Source organism: Sminthopsis crassicaudata, chromosome X (genome assembly GCF_048593235.1).
Source record: "Sminthopsis crassicaudata isolate SCR6 chromosome X, ASM4859323v1, whole genome shotgun sequence".
Taxonomy (NCBI): domain Eukaryota; kingdom Metazoa; phylum Chordata; class Mammalia; order Dasyuromorphia; family Dasyuridae; genus Sminthopsis; species Sminthopsis crassicaudata.
The window spans coordinates 80974641-80994901 of NC_133623.1; the positions used below are offsets into that span (position 1 = coordinate 80974641).

Genomic DNA, 20261 nt, shown 5'->3' on the forward strand with positions numbered 1-20261 from the left:
CTTTCTGTGATCGCCTTTGGAGGCCTTTGACCCTGATCTCCATAGGAAGTTACCCTCTGATCTCCATGGAGGGTCTCGGATCCTGATCTACATGGCCTTCCTGGGATCTCCTTGTGGATTCTCTTCTCCTAGGGATCTTTCACCCAGATCTCCATGGGACTCCTCTGACTGTAATCTGTATTGGGGCAGGGGTCTGTCTCTGATCAAACTGGGGGCTTCCCCATGATCTCCATGGAGGGTCTCTGACCCTTATCAATATGGGGGGTTGATCTGTGATCTCTATTGGTGGGGTTTGCTCCCAGATCTTCACAGGGGGTCTTTGACTTGGATCTCCATGTGTGGTCTCTCACCCTGATTGCCATGTAGGGACTATACCCCCAATCCTCATGGAAGAGTCTCTCCCAAAACACTCTTGCCAACTTTTCTTCCTTTCACATCTCTCTTCCCTTCCTGGGACCTCCTGATCTTTCCCCCCACATTTCCCTGAACATCTTTGCCCCACATCTCCCCGCACCCTGCTGCTCCCTTCCACCTTCTGCTGTCTGCCCTGGCTCTATATCTCAGTAGCCCTCATTTGGTCCTTGATCTTATCCCATGATCTCCATGCAGGGTCTGACTCTGATCTCCACTGGGGAACTGCCTGTGTTTTCCACGGGGGCGTTTCTGTCTCTGATTTCTGTTGGGAGTTTTTAAACTTGATTTCCATGGGAGGGGTCCGTGTTTCATCTCCATTGTGGGGCTTCCCTGATCTCCATGGCATGTTTTTGGCCTGTACATCTATGGAGTGTTCTGCATGTGATCTCCATGGAAGGGGGTCTGTTCTTATCACCATGGAGGATCTGATTGTGATCTCATGGGGGTGTTCTCCTAATCTCCAGGGGAGGTCTTGGGCCTGCATCTCCATGGAGGGATCTCTGCCCAAATACCCTTGCCAGCTTTTCTTCCTTCCACATCTCCCTTCCCTTCCTCGTGACCTCCTCAACTTTCCCCCCATATTTCCCTGAAAACTTTTGCCCCACATCTCCATACACCCCACTACCCCCTTGTACCTTGTCTTCTCTTCCCTGTGTCTACCACTGTCTATCACTCGTGTCCTCCTAGATCTCACCCCAGGAAGTCCATGGGGGTCTACCTCTGAGCTCCATGGAGGGCAGTTCTCTGCCCTGATCCCCATTGCGGGGCCAGCTTTGATTTGCATGTGGGATGTTTTCCCCTGATCTTCATGGAGTTCTCTGACCTTGATCTCCATGGGGAGTCTCTTCCTAAACTTTCATTGAAGAGAATTTCAATCTTAGGGATCCTAATCTTACAGATATTTGACCCTGATGTCCATGGGGGCTCTCTATGCCTGATGTCCATGGGGGCTCTCTGCGCCTGACGTCCATGGGGGCTCTCTGCGCCTGACGTCCATGGGGGCTCTCTGCGCCTGACGTCCATGGGGGCTCTCTGCGCCTGACGTCCATGGGGGCTCTCTGCGCCTGACGTCCATGGGGGCTCTCTGCGCCTGACGTCCATGGGGGCTCTCTGCGCCTGACGTCCATGGGGGCTCTCTGCGCCTGACGTCCATGGGGGCTCTCTGCGCCTGACGTCCATGGGGGCTCTCTGCGCCTGACGTCCATGGGGGCTCTCTGCGCCTGATGTCCATGGGGGCTCTCTGCGCCTGATGTCCATGGGGGCTCTCTGCGCCTGACGTCCATGGGGGCTCTCTGCGCCTGATGTCCATGGGGTATCTCCTACAATGCTCTATTTCTCCAGTCTCTGTAGAGAATCTCTTTCCCTGACTTGTATTGACCTTGATCTCTTTGGAGGCTCTCTGACCTTCATCATCATGGGGATTCTCATCCCCATCCTGACCTTTTGGGATATTTGACTGGTTCTTTCTAAGAGTTTTGCCAGAGTTTCTCCCTCTGATCTCCTTTAGGGGTCTACCCCTGATCTACATAGGTGGTTTCTGACCCTGAACTCCATGGCAGGTCCCTACACTTGACATTCATGGGAAGGACCATGCCGAGATTAAGGGGCCTCCGCAGCTATGAAGCATAAACTTGGAGGAGTTGCAAAGCAGCCTTTACTGACACAGATGTTCCTTGTGGACTGGGAATGAAATTGGAGACAAGAGGGAAGAGGAGAGAGGTCAGAGAACGCAACTGCCTCTCAGTCTCCTCATATCATCGTCCTCTCACATGAAGAGATCCGTTCTACGGGTCTGAGTTAGACCTCCAGCAGCCACTGGCAGGAGGCTCCCGAATCACAACATGTGGTGCTCAAGTGTGGGACACAAGAAACACAAGAAATTCCACCATTTCTTCTTTTTCATTAGAGTTCAGCTCTTTAGAACTCATCTCTCAGTCAATGTCACATAGTGATCTCTAAGTGGGTTTTTGTTGTCTGATGTCCATAGAAGGTATCTGCCCTTGGGATGTCTGTGACCCTGATCTCCATGGAAGGATCTCCATCTCTGGTGGGATTTCTGACACTAATCTCCATAGGGGTCTCTAAGGCTGAAATTGAAACAGGGGTTTGGTTCTAATTTCAATTTGGAGGTTTTGCTACTGATTTCCATGGGGTGTTTCTGCCTCATGTCTATGTGGAGGTCTTCCTTGATCTCCATAAGGGGTCTCTGAACTTGATCTCTATGAGTCTGTCTGAGAGCAAAATCGGGCATCTTTGCCCCTGATCTCCACACAAAGTCTCTGTCCTGGGTCTCCATGGGAAATCTGTTTCCTTGACCTGCATGGCTGGTCTCTGAACCTGATGTCCATTGATGATCTGCTTTTGGTCTCCACATGTGTTCTCTGCCCCTGATAGCCAAGGGAGGTCTCTGCCACTGATATCCATGAGGAATCTCTAGCAGTAATCTCCATGTGTGGTCTCTTGCCCTGATCTTCCTAAGGGGACTTGGTCCCAGGGGGTATTGGATCTCAATCTCCATGGAAGGTCTCTACCCCTGCAATCCACTGGGGACTTTGCCTTGCTGTTCAGGGTGTACTCTGACTCTGATTTCCATAGTGGGAAATCCAACACTTTCCGTTGCTATCTCTTGGTGGGTTCTGGCAGATTGATGCAAACCTGTGCCTATCTTTTTTATGAAGAAGGATGCTGAAAAAAAAAAACAACAACAGTCTTTGATGTCTATCACCCACAAATGGTAGTTTTGGGGTATCATGTTTGGGGAAGATAAGCCTGGTTGTAATGTTCCCATAGTAACCGGATTTGCATTAACCTTTCTAAGATCTGTCAACATTCTCCATTTTCCTGATTTCTTTCTTATTACAAAAACTGAATGATTCTTCTGTATCCCTGATCAAATTGTTCTTGCACTAAGATCTTTAAAGCCGAAAAATTTTCGGTGTTTAGGGCCCATTGGTCCACCAAAATGGGTTTATCTGATACCCATGTTAATTTCAGCGGTGAGATGTCAGCCGGACCAGAGGGCCCCACATACAATCCGTGGTTAGTGTAAGCCCCATTTGTTGCAATATATCTCTTCCCCATAAATTTATAGGAAGTCCAGTCACTAAATGAGGCCAAATTGTTTCTCTTTTTCCTTTGAATTTCCACTTTAAGGGGCACTCTGATTCAAGCATTTGCTGAACTCCTCCAATTCCATATATGTCTTTGCCTCTCCCTACTAGCCATTGAGGATCCTGGTCCTTTTCAATAACAGCTGTTGTATCTGCACCTCAATCAACTAGTCCCTCTAACCACCTGTTTTATATCTGTATTTCTATTATTAGTCTGTCTTTTCTTACTGGCTGAGTCCAAGATATCATTTCTCTGGGATTTTTCTGATTTATATATAATAATGTAACTATTGGTTTTCCCTGTTCTATATTACTCTCCTCATTAGTGTTATTGATCATTGGGATATGAGTAATGAGTTGATGAGGGTAATAAAGATGTGTGATCAGGTTCATTCCTGTATATTGATTGTGTGGGGCAGATAAAAGTATCCCTATTCCTCCCTCTGGCACTGTGATAGGTTCCGATATTGGTACCATGACTGTGGCTAATGGATCAGTGTAATAATAATGTCCTGCACATTTCAATAATTGTGTTTGTTGTCTCTCTGATCCACTAGCCTCTGGTAATGCTCTCTCATTTTTCAGGTCTCTGCATTGGGATTGTCCTCCCACTCCCTCTGTGTTAATTTGAACCCCCACTCCTTTTGGCTGGGACTTGGGTGTTGCCCGCCATCATGCTTAAATAATTTTCTTTCTTCTGAGTTCTACATTCCAAAGCCCAATGACCCATCCCTTTACACTTTGGGCAGGGGGTACATGGTCTTGATCCCCCTTTCATGTTTCCATCTTCCCCACTCTTTCTGGCCCTGCACTCCCTTTTGAAATCCCCTGGTTTTCCACAATTACAACAGCTTCCTTGTTGCTCGATTTTCTGATTTTGATTTTTAACCTGAACATATGCTTCTGCCTTCATCTTGGCCATGAATACCGCACTTCGTACATCCTCACACCTTGCATCATCTCTTCTATGCCTGCTACAATCAGCATTACAACTATTTCTGAGTATGTCTCTCATAACTATATGTGTTCCTTCCACATCTCCCATGATACAGGATATAGCTTCCTGCACCCTAGCACAGAAGTCCACAACTGGTTAATCATTTCTCTGTTTTAATGTGGTCAGTGAAACCTTTCACTCCCTTTACTGGGATTTTTCCTTAAGCTGCTTCCATGTAGATGGCTAACCTTTCATAAGTTTCTATCGGAAAATGTATTTGCTGTCCATCTGTGCTATAATCTCCCGATCCAAGTAATTGTTCATAATACCGGGTGGCATTTTGGCTATTATTAGGGTTGTGTTTAATTGCCATTCTCCCACATTCCTCAGAGAATAGGTTTAGAAATGTAACATACTCTTCAGCTTTCAGGATACCTTGAAAAACTAACTTCCAGTCGTTTGCAGTGAGTATAAAAGTTGCCAGGTCTTTTAGGCATATTTTGACTTAAGGTGAGTTAAGGCTGTATTCTGTAATTGCCTTTTTTAGTTCTTTTAGGCATTAGGTGGTACTGCAGTGTGACTACGTTGGGGGTCCTCCGTCTATAGGGGCTTCTAATACTGAGAAACAGTTCAATCCCATGTCTGCCAATGTGTTATGTTCTCCTCTACTTTCGGAAGTCTTTTTATTATTCTTTGTAATGGGGACAACATTTCATTGCTAGGTGTGGCTCTCTCCCTGTTTTTTGAGTCCCAATCTATCCCCACCCCCCCTTTTTTTTGTTTTTTGTTTTGTTTTTGTACAATTCTTTGTTCCTCATTTCCCGGGATTTTCAATTCAACCTTTCTTGAGTACTGATCTATTTCCTCTTTTCTCATATTGTTCACATCCCCGTACCTAATGGCTGAATTTCTCCCCCTTTTTTTATGTTAGCATCTTACTATGGTTTCCTCATTTCTTCTTTTCTCTCCTTATGCTCCCCTAGTTCCTTTCCAGCAGTTTTGTCAGTCAATTTTGCTAATTTTCTTTTAAGCTCAGTTATTTATGATTCTAGCTCATTTGTTTTCCCCTTGCTTTCCACTTCTCCAGTTCCTTTTCTAAATTAGGGTAAAGTGTATCTGTTTCTAATTCATCTATATTTTTTCTCAAATTCCTCTGTAGTTTGTATATTTTCTGTCCATTTTCTCGGCTATTTCTCTGCCTTTCTTTCTTCTGCATGAAATGCACTCTTAATAATATTATATAAAAAGAAGGTGCTATCTCCCAGTTCTCCTAGTTCAGTTCATTCATATTTGGTTAATTGCTCCCCTACTATAATCCAGGTGTGTAGCAAGACTGGGGGGCTCTTTACAATCCATGGGCACACCTTCTGTATTGTTTCAATAAACTCCTTAATATTCTTAATGTGCAATGTTACTCCTACATCTTTTGCCTTTGTATAGATTATTCTGGTGTGATCCTTCGGTTCTAACTTTTCTGACGCGATCTTTTGGCCCATGATAGAAATCTTTCTATCCCTCTGCTCTTTCGGACTTTTGCAGGGTTACTCACAGTTTAGTAATCTTCTCCTGTCTCCCAGGAGTCGAAACGTGAGTATTCTCACCCGTTCCATGAGGCACTTCCTGGGGAGTGTGGCCACATCTCTCGCTTCCAGGCCAAGCTTCACATTGGTCTCCAACACTGCCTTTTGCATGGGATGACTTTAATGGATCCCTGCTATGCACAGGGCTTGGGAGTTCTGTGCATGGGGCTGGGGGGGGCCCATGTTGAGCACCAGAATGTTTGGGTTCTTGGCCCAAACTCCCGAGTGCCGCGGGTCTTATATGACCAGCAATGCCTAGTCACCTGAATGGCAAAGACCGTGAGTAATGAGAGGTGAGAGTCAAGATGTTGGAAGACTCCATTTCTTACAAGCCCAGAAAGCCTTTTTATATCCTCAGTATATGTCTTTAGTTCCTACAGCTTAGCATAAGCACATTCTAGTCTATAGCAGATATATGATTCCCTATACGGTGATCTTTAGGAAGCTACACATAAGCACAAAGTGAACATTCCTTTCCTAATAAGGTATGTGGGTATTGTTCTCTCATCCCGGATCTGGCAGACCTGTCCCAGAACTGCCACATGGCTTCTTGGATGGGACCCTTCCTCCCAATGCCATCTTGTTCACCCTTACAAGGTTACTCTCAGTTTCCTAAGCCACGCCTCATGCAATGTCCAAGGCTGGGAGGGGGTTGGCAAGTCCTCTACAAGATACCTTCTATGGACATCAAAAATAACAAAAACCCACTTAGAGATCACAGTGTGAGATTGACAGAGACATGAGTTCTAAAGTGCTGAACACTAACGAAAAGGAAGAAATGGTACAAGGGGACAGCAGAGTGTGTGGAGATGAAGGGCAAAAATTTACAGGGAAAATAGCCAGAAAAGGTCAGTTCATGAGAAAAGAAAGAGAAATGAGTAAGGGATAAAAGGTGGCAGAGACCCCACAAGGGAGATCACAGAAGAGACTCCCACCATGGAGATCAGGAAATTGATGTCAGAAACCCATGATAGAGATCTTTATCAGAGATCCACTTTGGAGAACTGGTGCAAAGATAACGAAGACGCAAAGAAGACCTAAGGGCCAGAGACATAACATGAAGATCATAGACGTAGACCCCCATGAACATGAGATACAGGGATACGCCATGGAATTCAGGGACACAGGAAAATCAGGGACACAGATCCTCTGAGGGCAAAGGTATTTGGACAGAGAGCCCTCCATGGAGATGCAGGTCAAAGACCTCCCCTGGAGATTAGGAGACTATCCTCAGGTGACAACAGCAGACTCCCCACCTTACACAATGGAGATCACATGAAGAATGCTGCATAGAGGTTGAGAAAAAGACCGCTCATGGAGATCAGAGAAACCCCCCAATGGAGATTACATGCAGAATGCCCTATGGAAATAAAGTTTAGAAATCCTTCATTGAAATCAGAGACAGACGATACTATAAAATATTTGGGAATCTATCATTGTCAGTTCCATAGTCAGGAAGTATATGAGCAAAACTACAAAACACTTTCCACACAAATAAAGTCAGATTGAAAAACTGGAAAAATATCAAGTGTTTTTGGGTAGGTCGATCGAATATAATAAAGACGACAACACTACCTAAACTAATCTATTTATTTAGTGCTATACCAATAAAATTCCCAAGAAACCATTTTAATGACCTAGAACAATAACAACAAAATTCATCTGGAAAAACAAAAGGTCAAGAATTTCAAGGGAACTAATGAAAAAAAAATCAAATGAAGATGGCCTACCTGTACCAGATCTAAAACTATAAAGTGGTGGTCATCATAACCATTTGGTATTGGCTAAGAAATAGACTAGTTGATCAGTGGAATAGGTTAGATTCACAGGACAAAAGAGTCAATAAAAATAGCAATTTAGTGTTTAACAAACCCAAACACCCCAGCTTTGGGGATAAGACCTCACTATTTGACAAAAACTGGTGGGAAAATTGGAAACTAGTATGGCAGTCATTGACTCACACTTAACACTGTACACCAAGATAAGGCCAAAATGGGTCCATGATTTAGGCATAAAGAAGGAGATTCTAAATAGAGTAGAGGAGCATAGGATAGTTTACCTCTCAGATCTATGGAAGAGAAAGGAATTTATGCCCAAAGAAGAACTAGAGATCATTATTGATCACAAAATAGAAGATTTTGATTATATTAAGTTGAAAAGTTTTTGTACAAACAAAACTAAAGCAGACAAGAATAGAAGGGAAACAATAAACTGGGAAAATATTTTTACAATTAAAGGTTCTGATAAAGGCCTCATTTTTCAAATATATAGATAACTGACTCTAATTTATAAGAAATCAAACCATTCTCCAATTGATAAATGGTCAAAGGATATGAACAGACAATTTTCAGATGAAGAAATTGAAACTATGTCTAGTTATGTGAGAAGGTTCCCAAAATCACTATTGATAAAAGACAACTCTGAGATATCACTACACATCTCTCAGATTGGCTAAAATGACAGGAAAAGATAATGAGGAATGTTGGAGGGGATATGGGAAAATTGGGACACTGATACATTGTTGGTGGAGCTGTGAAAGAATCCGGCCATTCTGGAGAGCCATTTGGAACTATACCCAAAGAGTTATCAAACTGCATACCCTTTGATCCAGCAGTGTTTCTACTGGGTTTATTTCCCAAAGAGATCTTAAAGGAGGGAAAGGGACCGGTATGCTGCAAAATGTTTGGAGCAGCCTTTTTTGTAGTGGCAAGAAACTGGAAACTGAGTGGATGCCCAGCAATTGGAGAATGGTTGAATAAATTATGGTATATGAATGTGATGTAATATTATTGTTCTGTAACAAATGACCAGCAGGATGAATACAGAGAGGATTGGAGAGACTTACATCAACTGATGCTGAGTGAAACGAGCAGAACCGAGAGATCGTTGTACAAGGCAAGGATAAGATTATAGGATGATCACTTCTGATGGATGTGGGTCTCTTCAACAATGAGAAGTTTCAAATCAGTTTCAAATGTTCAGTGATGAAGAGAGCCATGTACACTCAGAGAGAGGGCTGTGGGAAATGATTGTGGTTCACAACATGCATTTTCACTCTTGTCATTGTTGCTTGCTTGCATTTTATTGTGCTTCTTTTTTTAGTGGTTTGATTTGATTTTTCTGTATGCATACATTAGATTTAGCTTATATTTCTACCATGTTTAACATATATTGGACTACTTGCCATCTAGGGGATGTCATGGGAGAAAGAAGGGAAAATTGGAACACAAGGTTTTGCAAGGGCTAATGTTAAAGAATTGTTCATGCATATGTTTTGAAAAATAAAAAGCTTTAAAAAAAAAAAAAGAAAAGAAATCAGAAACAGAAATGTCCCCATGGAGATCAGGAGAGACCTCCATGGAGATCAGAATCAGACCTTGCATAGAGTTGGAGGAACACATGAGGGTTATAGAGCTGTAGAGTGAAGGAAGAAAAGAGAAGGTGGAAGGGGGCACCCACGTGTGTGGTGATATGGGACAAAGATGTTCAGAAAAATATGGGGAAGACAATCAGGAGCTCAAAGTGATTCAGAGCCTCTTAGCAAAGGCCAAGCTGTCAAAGTGCCCATTTAGGAACCCCCACTGTGTGGGCAAGCAACTGCCTTGAGGCTAGAGGCTGAACAGTGAAAGTGTCACAACCCCAGGCCAAAGCCCTCCAGTGGGGCTGTGGATATTAGCAGCTGATCAGTGAATAGCCCCTGAACACAGACTGGAAGTGTCTTTGCCCCAGGAAGCACAATGGCTGCTGCAGAAGTTCCACTGCCTCAGGCCAAAGCCCCCCACTCTGCAGATTAGAGGCTGCCCTGGGCTATGTCCCCCTGTCTTGCAGATTCTTAACTGCCCCAAGGAAAAGCCCCAGACAGCAGAAGGCGGCTGCACAGCCATGCAGTGATCTGTGCTGAGTCACTTCCCGTTTGGGGTAGCTATAGGCAGAATTTCTGGCGGTTTTTAAAGTGGCTTTGATTTCTCTGCTGATCTGCTGTTTTGCAAGCAGAGTAAAGTAATCAGCCTATGCCAGTCATCTGTCTCTGTAGCTTTTCTAACCCCAGAGGCCTCCCCTGCCCGATCTGTACAATATGCTAGCCTAGTTCTATTACTGTCTGCTGCCAGTGTTTTTCCCCACCCCTCAGAACAGACCTCTTCTGACAAAATCCCAGATTCTCTTCGGCTGGTAAGTTGTACTTCTAATCTTCGTGGGTTTTACCAATCAAGCGCTTTTTTTGAGGCTGAATTAAATAGTTTGTAGTGAGGGTAAGAGAGAGCTTAGAAATTCGAGTGTGGCTTCTTCATGATCTTGGCTCTGTCCCCTTCTTGTAACTCTTTTAACAGAGCATGGATCACAACATAGCATTTTCACTCTTTTTGTTGTTATTAGCTTGCATTTTGTTTTCTTTTGTATTTTTTTTCCTTTTTGATCTGCAGAAGATTATTTTCTTATGCAGCAAGATTATTGTATAAATATATATACATATATTGGATTCAAAAATATAAAAACAAATCAAAACAGAAGCAGAGACCCCCCCATGGAGATCAAGGTCACAAGACCCCTTTGAACATAAGGAGTGGAGACTCCTCATAAAGACCAGGGGCACAGGCCTCCTGGAGATCAAAGTGTGAGATTCACTAAGAGATGCTGGATAGAGAGCTGAAGACCACCATAAAAGAATAGATAGTGGAAAGGGGGCAGCAGAATATATATAGATGGGAGAAAAGATTCACAGGGAAATTAGGGGGAATAGATCAGGTCATGACAAAGGGAAGAGAAATGTGTAAGGAATAAAAGGTGGCAGGGTTATTGTGTCAGAGACCCGACAAAGGAGATCAGGAGCAGAGGCTCCTCATAGAGATCACAGACAAAATCCCCACACGGAAATCTGTGTCATTGATTGATTATGAAGATCTGGGTCAGAGATCCCCTATGAAGATAAGGGTGCAAGACACAGGAGGGGCAGAGGAGCCTTATGGAGATCAGGAGCAGAGATTCACCATGAAGATCACGGGCCATATGATATGCAGGTGATGAGGGATGAGGGTACCGATGTAGAAGGTAGGCAGGCATGGGTGAGGTTCCATTCTCCAAGGCAAGAGTTTGGGAGTGAAGGAATTCGCTAAACCCAAAGGCTACGGTAAAAGGCTTTATTGTTAAAGAAACACCAAGAGGGATTCTCTTGGCCAGTATATCATCTCAAGAAAGAAGTGATCTGCAGAGACTCATTTTCTGAAGACCCATTTTATTCATGAGTCTAAGGGAAATCTCAGGTAAATGTGAAATCTTGCCTGGACTTGTGACTTCCCCAAGAAAGCTCATCTTGCTCCAGAGGATGCAAGACCATTAGGGTTTGTAGATATCAAAGGAGACATGTTTTTATGGTTTTACATAATTTAATTTTACAGGGTTCACTGAGGCCATACAGATTTTTACTCTCAACACAGGGATGCACCATGGAGTTCAGGTTCATAGTTACTACATGGAAATCAGAGGCAAAGACCCCATGGAGATCATAGGCATATCCCCATAAAAATCAGAGTTGCATACCCCCCATGAAGATCAGAAGCAGCCATCTCATGGAAATCTGGGTCAGAAACCCTCCCTTGGAGATCACAGGCACAAACAACCCACGGAGACCAATGACTGAGACTACACATGAAGATCATGGTCAGAGACCCTCCATGGAAATGTGCACAAAGACTCCTCATTGACATCAGAGACAGACCTCCTTTGCAGATCACGGTAAGAGACCCCATATTGAGATCAGGGGCAGAGACATCCAGGACTTAAAGAAATTCCATGGACATCAAGGACAGAGATGCTCCAGGGAGATAAAATTCAGAGACCTAGCATAATAATGAGGGTCAGAGATCCACCATGAAGATCAAAATCAGAGATTTCCCCCATAGAGATCCCTGTCAGAGGCCAGTTTCAAAGATCAACGTCAGAGATTCCGCAAAGAAATCAGAGTCCAAGACCCACTTGGGGCAGAGCCAACTGATGCAGACCAGGGACACAGCCCTCCCCATGCACATGAGACTCAGAGTCAAAAATAGAGAAGCCCCCATGGAGATTCATTTCAAAGACCTCCCATGAAAATCAGGGTCAGAGACCCCCATGGATATTGGTGGCACAGAGCACACATGGACATCAGAACTAGAGACCCCCATAAGGATGAGAGCAGACCGTCTCATTGCTATTAGAAGCAGACACCCCTCGTGGAGATCAGGGTCACAAGACCACCAAGGAGATCAGGGGTAGAGCCCCTCCATAGATTTCAGCAGCAGACACACTCCATGGAAATCGGGGCTAGAGACACTCGATGAAGATCAGAGACAGGCCTCTCTCATGGACATCTGGGTCAGAGACCCTCTGGAGGTCTGGAACACAAAAAAGCCATGGAGACCAAAGGCAGAAGCCACAAAAGGACAGCAAGGTCAGAGACCATCCTTGGAAAACAGCACAAACACTCCCAATAGAGATCAGAGACGGTCCCTTGATGGAGATTATAGTTAGGGACTCTCCATGAAGATCTGGGGCAGAGAAGCCTCATGGACATCAGGGTCAGAAACCATCTATGGAGATCAGAGTCAGAAACCCCTCCCAGGGAAAGAGATCCTCCACGGGCATCAAAGACATAGACCCCCTCCTTGTAAATCATGGGGTGAGATGGACAAAGAGATTAGCAATAAAGAGCTGAAGACTATCAAAAAAGAAAAGATGGTAGAAGGGGGCATCAGAGTGTGTGGAGATGAGGGGCAAAGATTCACTGGGAAATTAGTGGGGAAAGATCAGTTCCTGAGGAAGAGAAGAGAAACATTTAAGGAATAAAAAGTGGCAGGGTAATTGTGGCAGGGACCCCACAAAGAAAATCAGGGCTAGAGACTGCACATGGGAGATTTGTCAAAGACATATGGATATCTGGCAGAGAGCCCTTATGGAGATCATGGACCAAGACAGTGAAGAGATCTCTATATATGGTCTTTGTCTTTGGTCTCTATGGGTTGTCTGTGTCCTTGACCTCCATGGGAAGACCTCCCATGAAGATCATCAAAGGCAGACCTCTTATGAACGTCTGGGTCAGAGATTCCCTATGGAGGTCAGGGACACAGACAAACCATGGAGACCAAAAGCAGAATGCACACACGGAGATCATGACCACAGACCAAATTGTCTCCAACAATAATCTCCATATGTGGCATCTGATGCCCATGCTCTGGGCATAATGAGGCTCTGTCAGGGGGATTATTGGACCCTCATCTTTACGGGTGATCTCTAATCCTGTTCTCCATGAGGGGTCTCTGACCCTGATCTCCATGAGGGGTCTCTGACCCTGATCTCCATGAGGGGTCTCTGACCCTGATCTCCATGAGGTTTTTGGACTTTGATCTCCATGAGGGGTCTCTGACCCTGATCTCCATGAGGGGTCTCTGACCCTGATCTCCATGAGGGGTCTCTGACCCTGATCTCCATGAGGGGTCTCTGACCCTGATCTCCATGAGGTTTTTGGACTTTGATCTCCATGAGGGGTCTCTGACCCTGATCTCCATGAGGGGTCTCTGACCCTGATCTCCATGAGGGGTCTCTGACCCTGATCTCCATGAGGTTTTTGGACTTTGATCTCCATGAGGGGTCTCTGACCCTGATCTCCATGAGGGGTCTCTGACCCTGATCTCCATGAGGGGTCTCTGACCCTGATCTCCATGAGGGGTCTCTGACCCTGATCTCCATGAGGGGTCTCTGACCCTGATCTCCATGAGGTTTTTGGACTTTGATCTCCTTGGGAATTCTCTGACCCTGATCCCTGTAATGGTTCTCTAACAAGGATCTCCACTGGGGGTTTCTGCCCCTGATCTCCTTGGTGGGGTCTCCTTCCTCATGACCTGATTTTTTCACCCTAATTTTCTTGTAAGTCTACCCCTCATGTCCACACCCTCTATCGATATCCGAAGAGTGTACCTGCCACTGGGGGGAGGGGTAAGTGAAATGGAACACCATGGGGTGTCTCTGTCCCTGGGGGAGTCTCTGACATTAATCTCTGAAGGAGTCTCTGACCCTGATCTCCACAATGGGTTGCCTCACTAAACCTGCCAGCTTTTATTCCTTACATTTCTTGTCCCTTCCTCATGGCCTGATCTTTTCTGCCCAATATCCCAGGGAATCTTTGCCCTCAGCTCTACACACTCTGCTGTGCCCTTCTTTTTTGTTGATCTTCAACTTTCTATGCCACATCTCTTAGTGGATCTCATGCTGTGATTTGCTTTTAGGGTCTGTGTTCTTGATGCCCACGGAGGGTCTTTGCCCTGGGGGGGGTTGAACCACATATCCATGAGGTGTTTCTGCCCCTGGTGGGGTTTCTGGCACTGATCGCCATAGTAGGTCTCTGATAATGACCTCCCCGGGGGTGCTCCCACCGTTGTCTGCGGGCAGTCTCTGCCTCTGATCTCCATGGGGACTCGGTCCTTGATGGGCTGGAGGGTCTGTGCCCCTGGGGACTCTGTGACCCTGGTGTCCGGGAGGGTCTTTGCCCCTGATTTTCTTGGGGGGGGTCAGTCTTGATCTCGGGGGGGGGGTGTGACTGCTCTCTGGGGGGGGGTCAGTCTCCCATCCTGCACTGGTTCTCTGTCCCTGATCTCCATTGGGGGAGGGGGCTGGATTCTTGACCCCACGAGGGCTCTCGGACACGTATGTCCCTTGGGAGTCTCCCACAATAAGTCCCCTGTGCGTTCTCTGTCTCCATAAGGGGGCGCTGCCCGGGCTGTGGCGGGATCTCGGTAAACATGTCACAGGTGCCCAGAACTTGAGCTTGGCGCTTCTCCGGTCCCGCCACAGGGAGGGGGGGGTCACAGCGCCCCCTAGGGAGCAAAGGAGCATCGTTATCCCTGTCTGTCTTCCTGTGAGGGGGGGCCAAGAGGTGCCAGGAAAGACAGACAGAGCCCAAAGAAGCGGAAGCCTGTGCCTGGAGGTGGCAGAAGCCAGGGGCTGACGCAGAAGTGGCTCCAGAAAGAACCAACACGCTCCTTGAAACAATCCTGCCCTTGCTGGGGCGGCCGCTCCGCCCGTCTACCGACTGGCGCCAAGTGATAAAAGCTCCCGGGAGGGGGCGGGGGGCGCCGGGAGCACGCACATCCCGGCCCTCAGCTCCCGCCGCCACCTACGTCGCGGCCCACGCTGCTCCAGCCGCGCTTCCAGCGTCCCTGCCACTTGCTCCCGCACCACCAAAGGACTGGTCCGAGCCGGAGCCGGAGCCGGAGCCGGAGCCACAGCAGCAGCCGGAGCCCGAGCCAGAGCCAGAGCCAGGGTAGCACCGGCGGGGGCCGCCCCAGTTTTGGCTTCTGAGGAAGAAGAGCCGGGGGCCAGAGCGGGCCTCGCCCCCGCTCCCCAAGCAGTGTCTTCCCCCAGGGCCCCCGGGTCGGGCCCCGGCAGGGAGGGGGACAAGATGGCCGCAGAGGGCCCCCGTGGGAGCACCCGAGAAGGCCCAGACCTCGGAGCCCAGAACCCGACCTGGGAGCTGGGCCCGGCCCGTTCTAAGGCCCGAAAAAGCGTTTCCCGCCAGGCGCGCTCCCACCCGCCCCAGGAGCTGACAGAACACAAGGGCAACCCCAGCAGCCCCCCGCCCCCGCCCCCGGCCAAGCCCTCGGGCTCCCCAAAGGAGGCAACGGCCTCTCCCCGCCCGGGCCTGTGCGCCCTCAGCAAGGCAGGTGACGGACCCCCTGAGACTCCCCTGAACAAGGCCATCGGGTCACCCCCTGGCTTCTCCTCCAAGGGCCTTTCCCCCCCACCCCAGCACCCCCAGGACGAGAGCCCCAGGCTGCCCCCGGGCGCCCCGCCAGAGGAGGAGGGGCCCCTGAACCTCACTTTAGATGGAGATTTGGGCAGACAGCTGGACTGCCTGTTGTTCGGGGCCCGGTGTGAGACCACAGAGGGCCCGTCCATTCAGCCCAGAGCCCACCTGCGCCAGCCGGGGGGGAGCCGCCCGGATGCCGAGGGGTCCCCCGTAGACGTGGACTTCCAGAGCCGCCTCCCGGCGGAGCGGGAGGGGCCGGCAGAGGTCTCGCCTCTCTCGCCGCTGTCCCCCCCACCGGCCAAGAAGCCCAAGCCGGGGGCCCCGGGGGAGGCCGGCCTTCTGGGGAAGCGGGACGCCTCTGCGGGGGCATTCTGGGCCCCGGACGTGGCCCCGTCTCTTCTCAGTCTCTCAGCAGACCCGGAGCCAGACCAGGACCCCCGCTGTGAGCTCTGCGGGCAGTTCTTTGAGACCCGAAAAGGCCTGGCCAGCCACGCGCGCTCCCATCTGGGGGACATGGGGGTGACCGAGTGGTACGTCCAGGGCTCGCCCATTGACACCCTGACAGAAATCCTGAAGGGCCAGGCCCAGCCTCCGGCCGGGGGACCTCCCGACCCACCCTCGCCGGGCCCCAAGGCACTGGCCAAGGCAATGGCTGGGGGCCCTGGGGGCTCCCTGGAGGTTCAGCGTGCTTCCGGGCTGCACCTCCCACCCCCTGCCCAGAAGCAGGGCCCACCTAGTGGCCCCCTCTCACCAACCACCCCTCCCCCCCCACCTGCTCGGAGGAGGTTCCCTGGGCGGCCACTTCCTTCCCTCCAGGAGAAATTAAAGTCCGAACGGAGGCAGGTGGAGATCAGACGGGAGATGTTGACCGGAAGCCCACCCGGAGAAGGACGCCCACCTGAGGCACCCCGCTCGCCCCGTGAGGACATGGCAGCCCTGAGTCTGTGTAAGGTACCCCCTGAGTGAAGGGGGGGAGGACTAAAAGCAGGGAGTCAGGTCCGAGACACACAGGGATCTGGGGCTCTGCCAGGCTGGAATGGGAAGGGGCCCGCCTGGATGCCCGGGGAGCCAAGGCAAGGAGAAGGCTCCTTCTCCCCCTGAGGGGCAGCTGCTAAGTCACTGCTTCTCCCTGTGGCTGCTCTGGCCCCGGCCCCGTGGGGCTTCATACCGGGCGCTGATTACAGGCGGGTTAGGAGCTCTTGGACAAGGCGCTGGGCGGGCTTCCTCCTACACTGGCCTTGAGGGGTCTGTGGAGGCTCTTTGGGGGGGTAAAGGGCCGGAGCCCGGGCCTGGTTTGGGTCCAAGGCTCAGGGGCGTCAGACACTGAGAAGTTTGTTTTGGGAAGGGATGGGCCCGCACTCCCGGGGCCCCTTCCTAGAACAAGTGCCGGCCTCTCCGGAGGTGCGGCCTAGAGGAGGGAGCCCAGTTTCCCCCCATCGGGGGTCCCCCCTCCCATCGCCCTCTTTCTGTCTCTGCAGCTTCCTGGGCCGAGCCGGTCCGCAGCGTGCGCTGTGAGCTCTGTGGTGGGGGCTTTGAGGACCGAAGGGGCCTGGCCTGCCACGCCCGCTCTCACCTGCGGCACATGGGGGTGACCAAGTGGTCCGGCTCGCCCATTGACGCTCTTGGAGGGATCCTGGAGAAGAAGGCCGAAGCGCAGCTCGTCAGGAAGGAGCCCGCCCCCGCCGGGCCGCCCTCTCCCCGGGGGCAGGATGGGCCCCAATGCCCCTGGAAGGGGCCTCAGGCCCTGTCTTTGACCCCATTGCGCCGCAGTCCTGGCAAACCAGGGCCCGGCCCTGGCAGCCTTGCCTCCCAGCCGTTTGCCGGTTTCCTCACCCCCCTGGTGATAAGGCGGCCACTGCCCAACGAGAGACTTCTCTCCAGGGAGACAAAGCCCAAGACCCCTACATGCCCCGAGCTGCCCCTCAAGACCGAGCCCATTCACGGCCAAAGCTCCCACGCTCCCAGGGAAGCCGGGTGCGAGCTGTGCGGTCTCCATTTTGAGAAGCGCCAGGCACTGGCCAGCCACGCTCGGGCTCACCTGCGGCGACTTGGGGTGACAGAATGGTCTGTGAAGGGCTCCCCAATTGAGACCCTGAGGGAGTTCATCAGGCGCAGCCGCCCCCACAAGGTGGAGGCCTACGACAGCCAGGTTCCCCAGGGCCGGCCCTCACTGGGGATGGGCCGGCCTTCGGGCCCCAGACGAGATGAGGACAAACGCGTGCCTCTCACCTTGGCTCCCCACAACCTCACTCTGATGGATAAGCACCCGGGGAGGGAAGTCGGGCCCCACAGACAAGCCCGCCCTTCTCGGGGGGAGGCCAGTGACTCTCAGCAGAAACCGGACCCTGGGCCACAGCCACCTCCCAGAACCCGGTGTGCCCCCTCCCTGGTCCCCCGCCCTCCCCAGAAGTCCTTGGTGACGTTTCGGGGCCCCGTGTACACCCTGAAATGCAGGTTCTGTGAAGTGCAGTTCCAGGGTCCCCTCTCCATCCAGCAGGAGTGGGTTCGTCACCTCCAGAGGCACATCCTGGAAAGGAACTTCTCCCAAGTGGATTCCAGGCCTGGGGAGCCTGAGGCCCCCGAGGCCCAGCCGGGGCCAGAGCCCCAGTAATGGAGCCAGCTCTCTCCCCTCTCTGGGGGGCTTTTGCCCTTTCTTCCCCCCCCCCCGTGCGTTTCCAAAGGAGCCAGTCTCGGCTCCACACTCAGGCCCGGACCCTAAGCTCGAGCGCTCCAGCTGAGGACGAGGTCACCCAGCCTTCCTCTTCCTCGGCCTTGGAAACTGCCCCAGCTGGGCTGTGAGGGCGCCAAGAAGACATTTCTCCCCAGGGCTTTAAGCAAAAGCTGGCAGCTGGGCCCTGGCTTAGTGCCAGGAGTGGGGGGCAGGCAGCTCGGGCTGGGGCCAAGCGGCTTAGAAACCTGCCCGGGCCTGGAGAACGAGCCTGGTGGGGGGCTGAGGGCTGGAGCCTCTGCTAGGCCACAGTCTCCAGGGTTAGTGGTGGGGAGAAGCCCAAGCCCCTGTGTTTGCTGCCTCGGGCACCAGGCCGGCAATGAGGACCCCAGGCGGGCTGCCCACAGCCTCACTGCTTCTGACTCGCCCCCACCCCCAGACTGCCCCCTTTCCCCTCACCCCGGGCATCTTGTGTCATGGGGAGATCTGCTCCCCCCTCTCCTCTGCCTCCTTTTCCCTCTGCCCTGCTAGATGCCCATCAAATGAGATGCCCGCTGCTGCTTCAGGGCTCTCTGGTGCCTGGTAGGGGCCTCAGGGTGGGCTTTGGGCCTTCCCCCAATACCCAGGCTGGGCGGGGAGCCCTGAACGCCTCCTGGGCCACGGAAATCACTGAGGGTTCCCGAGCAGCCCGAGGCCCTGAGGGGGGTTTTCCCTGAGAACAATTGGGCTCGGAGCCCACAGCTTTCTCTGCACTTTAGAAGCCCCCTCCCCCTCCCCTGTGAGGGGTCTGTTGCCCCCCATCCCATCCCCCCTTCACTGTTGCTGTTTCTGCATAGCTTCCTAGAACTTCCCCTTGTTTAAAGTAGTTTTGTGTGGAGAATAAGGAGCGTTGGTTTTTATGTTGGAGTCCTGGGATGAGGAAAGCCCAGAGGCACTGACCTTTCACCTCTTGTCAGTGGCCACGTTCTGGTTTTGAAAAAAATGTAAAAAAAAAAAAAAACCCACTAATAATCCTGCTGTATTTGGAAAATAGATATTCTGTGTAGAGATAAAATAAATCGGAGCTAAAAGGTCAAGAGACCTTCTCCACAATGGCCTCCCAGTCTCCTTGTGTTTTATTGTCCTCTCACATGACTCGATCTACTCTGATGGTCAGCATTAGATCCCCGCAGTCTCTACTGGTGGCTTCTGGGACAGATCCCATGAGTGATCTGGAAGCCCGTTCTCCATAATGGGTTTCTTGATGAGGTCTAGAATTGGGGTACCTAAATGAAATTAGGTTTAATTGAGGTCTAGTGGCAGGTTCAGGGTACAGGGAGTCAGGTAGAGCTCCCCTGCAACCCCTTTGGATTCGGAGCAAGGGTAGGGAGTTTTGGGGACTCTCTTCTGGCAGCTCCAGAGTCCCCTGGAAAGGAATTTACAGGCCCCAAAACCTTGATTGATAAAAGAGGTTTATTATGGGGTTTGGAAGTAAGGATAAAGTCTGGTTAGTAAAAGGTGAAGGTAGACAAAAGAGGGCACCGGAAACAGCGTTCCAGTGGGCAGAGAGTCTTTGGTGCCGGGCATGGAGCGGGCATGTTTCGACCCTCTGCCAAGAGAGGGCCCCAGCTTGGCTCTTTTATGAGGAGAGATTTGGCTGAAGGGGCCGTGGGTGAGTCCCAGGTTGGCTCCTCACTGGGTTTCAGTGAGGGCTCGAATTTGCTTGGTGGGGGTTGGGAAACCTGAGCCGATCATCAGAGCGGGGGCTGGGACAGCCCAAGGGGGCTCAGATCCGGTG

At 50.5% G+C, this 20261-nt stretch overlaps 1 protein-coding gene and 1 long non-coding RNA gene across 2 annotated transcripts in view; both read left to right on the top strand.

Moving 5' to 3' along the window:
- LOC141548751 (uncharacterized) overlaps positions 1-20261 on the top strand; it is a 129063-nt gene that overhangs the window by 30675 nt on the left and 78127 nt on the right. The window lies entirely within an intron of this gene.
- LOC141548750 (protein Wiz-like) lies at positions 15081-18537 on the top strand. The gene is made up of 2 exons (XM_074277904.1): positions 15081-16762; positions 17295-18537. Exons 1-2 carry the CDS (start codon positions 15469-15471, stop codon positions 18425-18427), a joined length of 2427 nt encoding a protein of 808 aa, XP_074134005.1. The 5' UTR covers positions 15081-15468; the 3' UTR covers positions 18428-18537.

Bases quoted from the DNA above. Each gene is read 5' to 3' on its own strand.
- LOC141548750 (XM_074277904.1), top strand. From the start codon at position 15,469: ATGGCCGCAGAGGGCCCCCGTGGGAGCACCCGAGAAGGCCCAGACCTC. The intron at 16,763-17,294 runs GTAAGGTACCCC...CTGTCTCTGCAG, and splicing joins CATGGCAGCCCTGAGTCTGT to CTTCCTGGGCCGAGCCGGTC.